At 56.4% G+C, this 12,217-nt stretch overlaps 1 protein-coding gene across 2 annotated transcripts; it reads right to left on the reverse strand.

The window, feature by feature from the left end:
* Window positions 1–4,371: 4,371 nt before the first annotated feature.
* On the reverse strand, window positions 4,372–10,841 carry SLC35E4 (solute carrier family 35 member E4). Of its 2 annotated transcripts, none has more exons than XM_044243908.1 (2): window positions 9,536–10,838; window positions 4,372–5,354 (listed from the first exon to the last, which is right to left on the reverse strand). In XM_044243908.1, exons 1-2 carry the CDS (start codon window positions 10,180–10,182, stop codon window positions 4,652–4,654), a joined length of 1,350 nt encoding a protein of 449 aa, XP_044099843.1. In that variant the 5' UTR covers window positions 10,183–10,838; the 3' UTR covers window positions 4,372–4,651. The 2 variants fall into 2 exon arrangements, with proteins under 2 accessions (XP_044099843.1, XP_044099844.1); XM_044243909.1 differs by having other exon boundaries at window positions 4,835–5,354; window positions 9,564–10,841.
* Between the last annotated feature and the right edge of the window lie 1,376 nt (window positions 10,842–12,217).

Genomic DNA, 12,217 nt, shown 5'->3' on the forward strand with positions numbered 1-12,217 from the left:
GCCTACTTGTGATCTCTGTCAAATAAATAAATAAAATCTAAGAAAGAAAGAAAGAAATTCCTGTCATTTATAAGCCACCCATCCTGGGGCACCTGTCACAACAGCCTGAGCAGACGTAGCTCATCATCATGGCTCTTCCTCCTCCTCAGTTTCCTCATACTATATGACAAGGATTGGACTAGATTTGTGGGAAGTTTGGCAGAGGGGCCTCCGGGGTGAGGGGCTTCCTCGTTCAGCTAAGGAACCTCAGCCTTGGCTTCTTTGATACTGGGCTCCGGCATAAGGCACATGGGCAGGGTTCGAACACTAGAGAAAGTTCACGTACCAAGAGAAATGCCCAGTCTATGCAACAGGTAGTGCTGCACAAGAATCTACCCAGCTGGGTAGCTGGTAAGGCTGGGAGAAGGGGGAGGTGCACGTGATGAGGGGGCAGAAGGAGGCCTAGGTTCTGGAAGGTTCCATCAGCCCCAGGCAGCAGGGGGTGGCTTCATCTGACTAGAAGAATCACAGGGAGTGGGCTTGGAGATAACAAAGCACCTAGGGCTCCAAATACCAGACGAAGGAGCCCAGACCTCCTCTCGGCTGCGAGTGGGGAGCACAGAAAGCAGCCTCCGGCCCTCACTGAGCAGACATTTGCCAAAATGTTCACTATGGGCAGGATCATAATGTGCTATATCTGGGAGGACATGGAGGTGTGCCAACAAAATCCCACCTGGGGCCTCATTCCCAAGCTGTGTCCTTTACGGTCTCTCATTCAATGAACATCGAACATTTGCTGATATGGCAACCAGCCTGAGCTGACCTCACAGAGCCTTTCTTCTTGGTATTCGTGCCCTTAGGGTAGCCAAGGTAGGAAGGCCCCTACTGTGTAGGGTTGACCTAAGATATCAGAGAAATGACAGTATTCAAGTTAAACAATAATTGAAGATATTAGAGAAAGGAGTGTGACTTTTGAAATTGGGTCACAAAGGACATTGTGGCTTTTGGCTCTCTTTATCACTCACTCTGAGAGAAGCCAACCACCATGTCATGAGGACACTCAAAATGCCCTGTGGAGAGGCCCACGTGGCAAGGAACCGAGGCCACCTGCCCCAACAGACGTGTGGTTGACCCAACTTGGAAGAGAACCCTCCAGGTCCAGTCAAGCCTTCATATGAGCCACAGCCCTGGGCGACTTCCAGAGCTATTCCACTAAGCCAGTCCCAAATACCCGAACCCCAGAAACTGTCAGATAATTCACGTGTGTTGCTTTAAGCCACAATGTTTAGGGATGATTTGTTACCCCATTTGTTACACAGCTGATGGTACTCTGTACTGTGCCCAGGACACTGTCCCCACTGTCCTCTGGACCACAGTACTGATCAAGTTCTCGAACCTAGGTGAGGTTCAGTGGGGTGAGGTTCGGAGCCGACGGCTAAAGAAAGAATTCTTAAGACGTCTCTGGTGCAAAAAGGTGGTTTATTAGAGCACGGGGACAGGACCCGTGGGCAGGCAGAGATGCGGCTGCTCCGAGCCTGTGAGGAGTGTCTGGTTATATACACAGGAGTTGGGTAGGTGAGGACAAAGGGGTGTTCAGAAGAGCTATTGGGGCAAAGAATACTATCAGGATATTGAAGGCCTGGTTACTATCAAGCCAGGGCCACTTTCCCTCTAATGAGGCACTAACATAAAGACAATTGGGAGTCTCCTGGTGGAATGTTACATTCCTGCTATCAAACGTCCTTGTTAGTGAGATTTAGGTTTTGAAAGAAATTTAACTTTATTTACTTTTCCTTCTACCTCCGTCTCCTTCGGTTTTTTATGGAGGAGAGGGTGACGTTAGGGCTTGAGGAACTGAGTTATGTGTCTTTGGAAATTGGGCTATTGATAAGGTAACTTCTTTGTTGTAAATCTCAAGGACATTTGTAAACCAAGAGAGACTCCTGCCTTGCAGGACTGTGATCTCTGCAAGATAACCATTTGCTCTTCTTTTAGGGCAGTCAGGGATGCCTGTGGAATGCCACACATATTACCAAGGGGAATGGGTGGAGAGGGGGTGCAAGGCGCCAGCCCCTGCTCCGTTCTCAGCCAGCCTCCTACTCCCTCATCAGTACCTCTTCCCAGATCTCTCTACAACCTGTCAATTCCCCTTCCGTTTCCCTTCCGCATAGGATCCAGAGGAAACTAAAGGGCCACTCTCAAGAAATATGTGTTGAAAAAAAGAAAGAAAGAAAGAAAGAAATATGTGTTGAACATCATGGCTCTCCAATGTATCGGGTGTTCTTTCCAGGAAGTAGCAGGGGCAGTGCGATGGTGGAGTTTCTGGCTTCCCTGAGCTGATGTGGGAACAGACCGGAGAGCAAGAAGAGCCCTTGTTTGCTCTGGCCTCTGGAATGACAATCCCAGGGCCCCCTGGGGAGGCAGGGAGGGGCCCCCTGGCAGCTGGGGCTAAGACAAGGCAGGAGCTTTGTTCTGAATCCACAATGGCAGGACGCCCAGCACAGACCCAGATCCTCGGCTTCCTCCAAAGCAGGGCAAGGGGGTGGGAGCTGGGGCATCCCTCCCACTGTGCTCTAAGAGCAAGCCCTGGGGTGAGGGGGGGCTCTCAATGTGCAATGGGAGACTGGGCCGGAGGGAAGTGGCTCCTATGAAAAGCCTTGGGGAGGAACTAGGAGCTCTGTTGGTTCTGTTGTGAGTCATTCTGCTAACATTTCTTGAGGACCTATTGGGTTTCAGGCACTACTGCTAAGCACTTGCCACACATTAGCCCACTGCAGGCCCCTCTGAACCCTCCCATCCCCCCAACTAGCCAGGGTTCAGTTCTACTGCTGCCCCCCCTTAACACACAGAGGCACAAGAGGCAAAGGCCCTTGCCCGGGGTCATACAGCTTAGACACACCAGAGCTGGGGTTTGGACCCAGGTCTGACTCCTGTTCTTGGCTAGTATTCTCTTTCACCTACTCTAGCCATGCCAGGCACTGTGCTGGTGCTGGGGAGACAGTGGTGAGCAGGACAGCTGTCTTGGCCTTTCTAGAGCCCAGTCTGGTGGAGAAGAGAAGTGGCAAACTAGTTCCGACAGTGGGATGGGCTTAGTGCCCCACCTGAGTGCAGGGAGCTGGGGTGACCTTTAGCTGCAGCTCTTGACTCAGCTTGGCACGGGGCAGGACAGCAGTAGGGGTAGTAAAGAGCTTCCCAAGGAACGTGACCTCTGTTCTCCTGGGGACAAGGCTTCCCAGCAGGGACTGTGTACAAAGACCCAGGCCTAGAGAGGTGGAGTGACTTGCCTGAAGCAATCAACTAGTAAAAGGCAGAGCCCAGAGGGGCAGTGGTCTGTGATGGAAATCACCCATTAAGCCCTTCCCACCAATTATTCCAGCAATCCTCACTGCTCACTCCCAATGATACCGAGAGACCAAATGAGAGGGTCCACATAGCGAGGAAGGGGGCCAAGATACAAGCCCGGGTTTTCTGATACAAAGCCCAGGGAAGGCTTTAAATAAGACCTTGAGGGAATAGCCTCAATGCTGGATAGTCCTGAGTCTGGTGACAAGCCCGCCCCCGGGTCAAGCAGGGCTCCAATTCACCCTGGCCCTGCGCCCATAGCCACCAAGGGCTGGCTCCGATCTGATGGGGTTTGGGAGCCAGGGCAGGCTCACCCTTCCACCAAGCATTCCATGGGTGTCCGGGAGCCAGGGGGAGGGTGCTGCAGGGAGGCTCCTACTTGGGCAGGGGTTTCCCTGGAAAGAGAAAAGGGTCCAGAGTACTAGTGAGGCTCTGCTCAGGCAGAGACATCTGATCCATCCTGTCTGGCCAAGCCTCAGAGGGGAGGCTGGAAATGCCCAGGCTGCACAAGGACAGGGCTGGGCCAGCGGCATCTCTGAGTCACAGGCAGGGTGGGTAGTGAGTGACTCAGCCTGGGCCCACTTCCCCTCCAAAAGGCCAGCCTGGGTGGAGACCAGGGCCAGGAAACCCTGAGCCTGTCCTTCCCAGGCCAGGTGCCTGTTGGTAAGGATGGGAGGTAGAGCCCGAGGAAAGGAAGTGAGACAGGAACCTGGTGAGGCCACGGGGGCCAGATCCTAATGGTCTTGTGGTCTGGGGCAGGAAGTTCTGACTTTAGCCCAGGAGCAGTATAGAGCCCCAGAAGGTGTGTGTTTTAGAAAGAACCTTCTGGGGCTATGTAGAAGGTGAAGTAGCGAAGCTAGAGCAGAGCAGGGAGGAAACCATTGTCACCATGAAGAATGTGAGCAATGGCCAGTAAGAGAAGGGGGCCCAGACAGGCCCTGATGGGTAAGGGGGGGATGTCTTTGTTTCTGGGTAGGGGATCCAGCAGCCAGCAGGCCCAGAGCTCTCCCTGTATTTCCTTGGCTGTCACCCTGAGGAATGACACAGTTCTACAAGCAAAAATAGTTTATTTGAGGATGGAAGACCCAAAATTGGGAGGCCGACGGGTGAGGCTACAGCAGCTGCCTGGAGTTGGCATTGATGACCCCAATCCCCAGGGGATCCCAGCAACAAAAAAGCCCTTCCCTGGGCCCCCTAGCTGCCTCTCCCACTTCCTGGAGGAAGGATTGTGCAATCGCCAAGAATCATCATCATCGTCATCAGAACATGGTGAGGTTTTCAAAGTTTGGCCAGCAATTTTTGGAGTAGTAGTTGGTGCTCATCGGGATAATCAGTCCCTCAAGCACAGTGACTGTGCCAGATCTGGACCCACCATCCAGTGGTGAGTGAGGTCCGTGATGAGAGGCAGGCAAGGGACAGGAGGTGGTTTCTCTCTGGGAATCCCCATTCCAGCCTCCAAGATGGTCCTTCCAGAAGGCTCCCCCACCACCTCTCTCCCAAGGCCCCAGTGTCTGCCTGCTCTCTGCTTTTCCCATGGCCATTGGCCAAGGTTGGATTCAGGCTGGGGCTGTCCCAGGGAGCCCAGCTGGTCCCTTGGACTCAAAGACCTTTGCCAGTCCGGTCCCTCTGCCAGAAGGCCCGGCGGGTAGCCCAGGAGGCCACGAACTCGCAGTTGTGGTAAAGGAACATTCCTGAAAGGGTGAGTGCAATGCCCACGTAGCTGAGGGCGCTGAGGCGGCTGCCAAACAGGAGTCGGGACAGGACGAGATTGCCCACGACAGTGAGGTTGCCCAGGACGTGGACGGTGAGGGCAGAGGTGAGAGCCAGCAAGGAGAAGCTGGCCAAGTTGTAGAGCACAGATAGCACGCAGCTGAGCAGGACGCAGGCCCAGAGGTGGGAGCTGGTGGGAGCAGGTGGCAGGGCCACACCAGCCTCCAACACCAGGGCCGCACCCGCCAGCAGGCAGAAGCTGGGGACCGAGGTGGCATACAGCAGGGTCACCGCGTCCAGTCTCTCCTCCTGTAACAGGGCACCTGCAACCAGGACAACAGCCATCAGCACCCAGAGGTAGACAGCCCCCCACCCCACAACCTGGATGACCCAGCAGGGGCTCCGGGGCCCATCACTCTGGAAGCCTGCACCAATCCCTCAGGCGATATTAGTAGCTCCTGCTCCTTCCCATGACGGTCCAGAATCTACCCATGTTCCCTTTGCTGTGACCTATACCCACTCCTTACCGGCTGGGAGCTGGCACTTAACCTCTATACACCTGCAAAGGTAGGTGACAACACCTCACACATGGTGGTGTTGTCAAGATTAAAAGAGAGGACACAAAGCCTTTGTAGGGTAAGTGCTCACTCAATGTAAAAAGGTAAATAAATAAGCCTGTTTTCATTCATTTCCAACTGCCTTCCACAGCCTGAAAGGATAATCCGCTTGTGGATAGCCAAAAGATAAAAAAAGCATGAACTGTGGCTCCAAAAAAAAAACTTCGGGGGCTTCCCAGACCCTGGAGAAAAATAGCCTAGGTTCTTAACCAGCTCCGAAGGCCCTGTACCAAGTGACCCTGATCCACCTTTCTTGATCTCCGTCCTTACCAACCCACCATCCCACACCGCAGCGCCCACCACCACAGCAGCAGACAAGCCAGCAGAAGGTCCCAGCTCGGCCACTTCCTAGCCAAAAAAAAAAAAAGTTTTATGATAATAAATTGGAGTCAGATGGTGGGTTCATTCATTGCTTCATTCACTTATGACCCCTGGGATGACAGGCAAACAAGAAGAAAGTCATTGTTTGCCCTTGGCTGTCCCTCCCTGTTTATAACTCATAATCAGCATCTTTTGCTACTACCAACACTAAGTCTTGTCAAGATGAATCCAGGACTAAGCGGAAACCTTTTGGTTTTGCAAGCAAAGAGAGGATCATACCAGCTTGCATATGGATGAATGTGTGCCTGAGTGTGCACGTGTGTGTGTGTGTGTGTGTGTTTGTGTGTCTACGCTTATATATGTTAATACTCAGCTGTTCACAAAGGAAGCAGTGCCCATCGTCAAAGTAAGGCACTGCTCGGGTGAAATGACAGTATTTGCACACCAGCGATGATGTTCTGGGGCCTTCTCCAAGCTTGAGTGGAGAGAGATGAGTAATTGATCGAGACCCCCTCCTGGGGCTCTTGGAGCCGCTGTGCATTTTCTGACACACGCTTTCCAAAGAGCCATAGGGGCGCTTACTCATAGGCTAGAAGAGGAAAACCGTATTTCTCTGTGTTTCATTCTGATGTTTTGGCTTTGTTCTCTAGGCAACAGTCCCTCCGGCTCAAGCATTTCTAGAAATGAACAGATAACTGGAATGCCTCCTGCTCATTCACTCCCAATTTAGCACTATTACAAGCAAGCAGCACGTGGCTTGTATGTTAAAGGTCCCATCATTGGAAGGTGTTGAGGTGAACTTCACCTTGAAGTTCAGCCTCCATGATGTAGCCAGGCAAGAAGGTCCTAACCTCCCCACCACCTCCAGGACCTTTTGCCCATTCTGCATCCCACCCAGCCTCTGCCTGCCCTCCCTGCAGCCAAGGAAAAGAACAGTGGTCCTCTGCCACAGGCCACTTGTCCCACCCAGGGCCCCCAAATGCCAGCCTACAGCCCTGCCTTCTGAATGACCCCTCCCTGCCTAGTCCCATCAAACCGTCTATTTCAACCTCTCCTTCTCTAAAGGCAATTTTGTTTCAGGATCTGAACACACTCAGGCTTCTGCCACAGACAGACAAATGTTTTTTAGACCCTCTGTTCCGCTGGCTGCTGGCTTAGCCCAACTTTGCTCCATCACTAGCTGTGTGATATCACACAAGTCACTCTAGGCCTCATCTCCTCGTGTGTGACAACACCCCTGCTCACGGGAGCGTGCGAGGCGCTGAGCCCAGGACCTGGTGCCCGGTGGCGATTGCTCTCCACAAGAGCTGTCATGATCCCCACACTGCCCCTGCTGGCTGCCACCTGGGCCCCTGGCAAGGCGTGCTTCTCACTCCCAGAATGCCCTCTCCTCTTGTCTCCTCAGGAAGAAGAAACCACCCCTGACCACACCTGTGCCCACCTTAGCTCTAGAACTTTTCTCCTGTCCTTGAAGTCTCTGCCCCTTGAGTGCATCTCCCCACCGGCCTGAGAGCTCAAGCAGGGACCAAGTCAGACTGCTCTCTGCTGCAGGGTGGGTTCAGCAAGCTGGCACCCCACTTCCCAGCCTTTCTGGGAGCGTAGCCCCACCCTGGCGTGCAAGTGGCCCAGATTGGAAGGAAATGACTAGCCCTCCCATGGCCGCCTGGGTGCTCCTCTTCTGGCCTCTCACCCCTACTCCACGGAGTCTGCTCTCAGCCTGCCATTTGCACTCTAGTCTGAATCTGGAGCCCCTGGAAGTAGAAACCTCCTCTTGTCCAAAACCCATCTCACTTCCTGGCTCCAGTCTGTTCCCCCATCTCTGCCAGGCTCCCAGCTTGGTTGGGGAAGGGGGTGCCCTCCAGCCTCCTAAGCTCCCTCCTTAGCACCCTGACCCATGTACCCTAACCAGTCTGCCAATTCTGCTATCAGAACCATTAATAACCTAGCCATTGAAGGAGTACGTGGCTGTGCCAGGCCTCAAGGCCGGGTACTGGGGGACATGGAGATGTCCAAAGCCAGTCCATGCCCTCTCAGCACTCCTGTCTGGTGGGATGCAATCAGGTAGCCAAGTGGCTACAATACGGGACATCACAGTTGTGACAAGGGAAGCAGAGGATGCTGTGGGAGCCTGGAGGATGCACCCCACCCCCCTTGAGGGCCAGGCGGTTGACACTCGGTAGAGAAGGAGGGAGCTGGCAGAAGCCAAGAAACAGACCAATGCCAGGCACCTACTCTTTCACGCCTGAGGCCTAGGTGAGAAGCAGGCATGCTATGGGCCTGAAGGCTGGGGCCTTCCTAGCCTTGTGACCTTGCCCGGGGTGGGGTGGGGGTGGGAGGGCAAGAGGTCAGGTTTCTTGCTGCCGACTCATGCCCAGAACTCAGGCCCAAGCTCAGTCACCAGTTCTCATGTAACCCGAAGGCAAAAATAGAAGGGAGCTTTGGCCCTGCCTCAGGGCCCAAGAGGATGGGGCCAGGGCCTCCGAGTTCTGACTCTGAAGATGCCAGGAATGGCTGAGCTCTGACTTCCACCTTCCCTTGCCTGCAGGATGCCCCCAACCCCAGCCTAGGGGTCCCTTGAAGCCCCCTCCTTCTTCTCCCAGGCCTGGGTCACAGATCTCTGGGCAGGAAGGGGGACACAGCAAGACGCCCATGGGACTCCATCAACGCCAATCCTCCTCCTCCGAACAGATAGGGAGACTGAGGCCCGGATAAGACCCAGATCTGCTCAAAGTTGACCTGCAAGTATGAGCAAAGGCGTGGCTGGATCCCAGGCCTCCCCACCCCGAGTGGGTATCCTGCCCTCCCCCACATCTCCCTTAGGTTGAGGCAGAGAGACAGTGGGGACTGAGACTCAGATGTCCCTTGGTAAGACAGGAAGGCACTACCCTCACACACAGGGATTTAACAGGGTCTAGGCCTGGAGCCTCCACCTCACCTTTTGTCCAGAGTCCCCATCTCCTTTCTTCGGAGTGAGGTGACCTGGGACAAATCATGAACCTCTAGGTCTTGGTCCCTGGCCTAGCAAATGAGAATGAAAGTGGTAGTTGCCATGGCAATTCAAGGTCAGCATCCAGCATGGGGCCTGTTAAATTGCTCCCAGTAAATATAGCCCTTTCCAGATTTTAGCCAAACTCCTCGGCTTCCAAATCCCAGCTCAAGGTCTCGCCCTTCTTCTCTCTCCTGGGTCCCCATTATCAGATCTCCCTCAGGGTCCAAGGCCTCACACCACACCACTTGGACAGCAGGGAGTCTGACTGCCTGGGTTCAGATCTTGCCGCTGCTGCTCACCAGCCACGTGACCCAGGGCAATTCTCTACCCGTCAGTGGACAATACAGTGACTTCCTTTACAAAATGTGAGACAGATCAACAGCAACTGTTATCAAATATCGGCTGGAGTCTAGACCCTGAGTTGGGGGCTTGGGATTCTCTGCGCTGTGGGTCCTTTCCAAGCCTCAGTGTCTGCCTTTTACAAAGGCACGAACCTCAGTTTCTCCATCTGGAAAAAGGAATAATAGCCATACTCCCCTCAGGGCCATCCAGGCCACACACCCACCCCAAACCCCACCTTCTCAGCCGGTGGCCCAGGCACTCACTCTGCTGGATGGACTTGAGGCCCCGGAGGCAGGTAGCAGCCAGCAGGAAGCCACAGCCCGCGGGTGGGGTCCGGAGCTCACCAGCCAGGCTGCAGGCGGCCCCCAGGCAGAGGGGGCCCATGGCGGCAAATTGCAGCGGGTGGTGGCGCCGGCCCAGCAGCAGCGCCGACAGGGCCAGCGTGATCAGCGGTGTGGTGGTGGTGGCCAGCTGTGCCAGGTCCAGGGGCACAGAGCTCAGGCCCACGTTGCCACAGGCCATCGAGGTACCAAAGGTGAGGCTGAGCAGCAGCACTTGACGGCGGGTGCGGCGGGGCATGGGACGCTGTGCCCCCCAGCGGCACACTAGTGCTGCTGCCAGCATGTGCAGCGCGGACAGCAGCAGGGGCCGCCCGAAGCCGTGCACAGTGAAGATCCACTTGTTGAGGCTCGACATGCTGGCCCCTGCCAGCAACCACACCAGCGCTGCCACTGCCACCCGGGCCCGGCCAGGCTGCCCAAGGGCCTGGGGGGTGTCGGGGGGCCACTCGGGGGACCCAGCCACCCGTGCACCACTAGTTGCTGCCACTGCCTCCGCTGAGGTCATCCTGCCATCATGGTGCTCCAGCAGGCTGCGACACATCCGTACCAGTGGGTATGGGACAGGAGGACAACTCTCCAGTGACCAGCTGTAGGCCACCAGAGAGTCCCACTCTGGGCCAGGTCGGATCCAGTTCCTCAGATCCTGGACCCAGTCTTAGACAGGTGAGGACACTGCTTCTTGTCCCAGGCCTGTGCCAGCTAAGGTCTGGGAGCTATGCTGTGCTCCTGGCTGCAGCACGGCCAAACCCAGGCCCGAGCGGCTGGCATACCAGACTCTCCGGTGCTCAAGCTCGCCTAGCACGCTGCAGGAACCTCTGCCCAATCCCAGGTGAAGTCCCCACTCTTTGCGCTTTTAAGCCCACTCCACGATTAGATAATATAATCCTCGTTCCTTTTTCTCTTCGGTCTAGACTCCGCGACCTACGGCTTGTTCAGGCCGGGCCCCGGCCCGGGAAAGGCGATCCCGGCACCGGCTCCCGGTGCTGCCCGGTGGTCGCGGCTCGCTTCCTCCGACAGTGCGACCAGGCCCAGCGGCTAGCTGACACACCGGCCCGCGCTCAGGCCGGTGCCAGGCGACGAGCTCGCTCGGCTCGGCTCGGCTAGGCTCCGGCAGGGCCTGCGCGCCAGCTCCGACTCCTGGCGGCTCCGGCTCCCGGCGGCCCGCGCTGCGGCTCCCGCGGCAGCTCCGGCCAGCCTTCAGCCCCGCCAGCCCGGCGGGCGAGGCCCCGCGCTCTTAGACCTCGCCTCCACCGCCACCGCCTGCTCCCCACCCGGAAAGTTGAGCTGAGCCCCCAGCACCGCCCCTGGCGAGGCCCCGCCCCCGGAGCCAGGAGCGATATCTCGCTCCTCCCCCAAGCCGCCCGCTCACAGCCCCTCCTCCATCCTCCTCTTAGTCCCTTCATCAGCAGAGTCCCCCAGCTGGAGTGGCCAGGTTGCCTGTCCCCCTCTCCCCTACCAGCGAGGGATCAGGACCCTCCACACCCAGCGCCAAGGCAAGCCCCCGATAGAGACCAATCAGGGCGGGAACAGTGAGGTGCCTTTTTGAGGGAGCCTGATAAAACCCCCAGCCTCACAAGGGACTGCATCTTCAAGGACCCCCACCCAGGGACCCTCATCCCAGGACCAGTCTCGGGGCCACTCGATCTCTGGCCACAGTTATTCCGCGGGACCTCAGCATCCAAAAGAGTTGGACCACCGGGCCCCTTAAGGCCCCTCCATAGCCCCTCCCTATTCCCAGCACTTCCTCCCTCTCCCAGCCCAGGGCCGGCCCTCCTAGGCAGGCACAGGGAAACTGAATCACCAAGGCCATCCACATCTGTGGAAGCCGGGTACCAGCCAGCATCTATCCCTGGCCAGCAGCCCCTGTCCCATCCCCTGGGCACTCAGAACTGACTCACAGCTAAACTTCCTGGGGTCCACCCTCTGCCCCAAGTCCTAGCAGGACAAAGAGCCCCGGGAGGGCTGGGAGCCAGAGCAGCTGCCACTAAGCCCTTGCCTCTGTTTGGGTCTCTCCTGTCCCATCTGAACGACGGATGCTCTCTTTGCTCAGGGTTGGGTAAACCGCGCACCCCAGAGCAGAACAAGCTGATTCGCGTTCCAGGCTGGACCCTGGACTCTGAGTTCTGGAGTCCAAGTGCGCAGAAACCAAGGTGGAATGCCTGGCGCAGGCTGGTGCCCACTGCCAGCTGCGAGCCTCTTTTCTGACGTCAGGCTTCCTTCCCTGCAAAAGTTGCCCACCGGAACACGGCTCACCCTTGGCCTGTTGTCTGACCAGCAAGTCCTGAGGACACCAGCCTGTCCGGAGGAGCAAGACCTCAAAGGGAACCACTTAGCTCGGTCCGCGGCGCCGCCTCGTGGTCAGACGCGGAACGACAAGTGTCCCGCAAGCTCCATCATAATCACTGGACAAGGATTTGCACAGTGTCCTCCGCCTCCCCAACCCGGTACCCCCGGCACCCGCCCTCATTTTCACCGGAGACCTGGTGAATCAAACGCTCTCTGCTGGGCGCAGGAATCTGAATTTTTACATTTGCCTCTGGTGATTCCGATGCCTGCTGGAGCCTGCAAATAGCTGG

The sequence above is a fragment of the Neovison vison genome, chromosome 3 (assembly GCF_020171115.1).
Source record: "Neovison vison isolate M4711 chromosome 3, ASM_NN_V1, whole genome shotgun sequence".
Taxonomy (NCBI): Eukaryota; Metazoa; Chordata; class Mammalia; order Carnivora; family Mustelidae; genus Neogale; species Neogale vison.

What these genes read in the sequence shown, in the direction of transcription:
- SLC35E4 (XM_044243908.1), bottom strand. Translation starts at nt 10,182, where the DNA reads ATGTGTCGCAGCCTGCTGGAGCACCATGATGGCAGGATGACCTCAGCG. An exon ending in CTGGGCCACCGGCTGAGAAG is followed by an intron (nt 5,355 to 9,535) that starts GTGGGGTTTGGG and finishes TCCTGGTTGCAG; the next exon opens with GTGCCCTGTTACAGGAGGAG.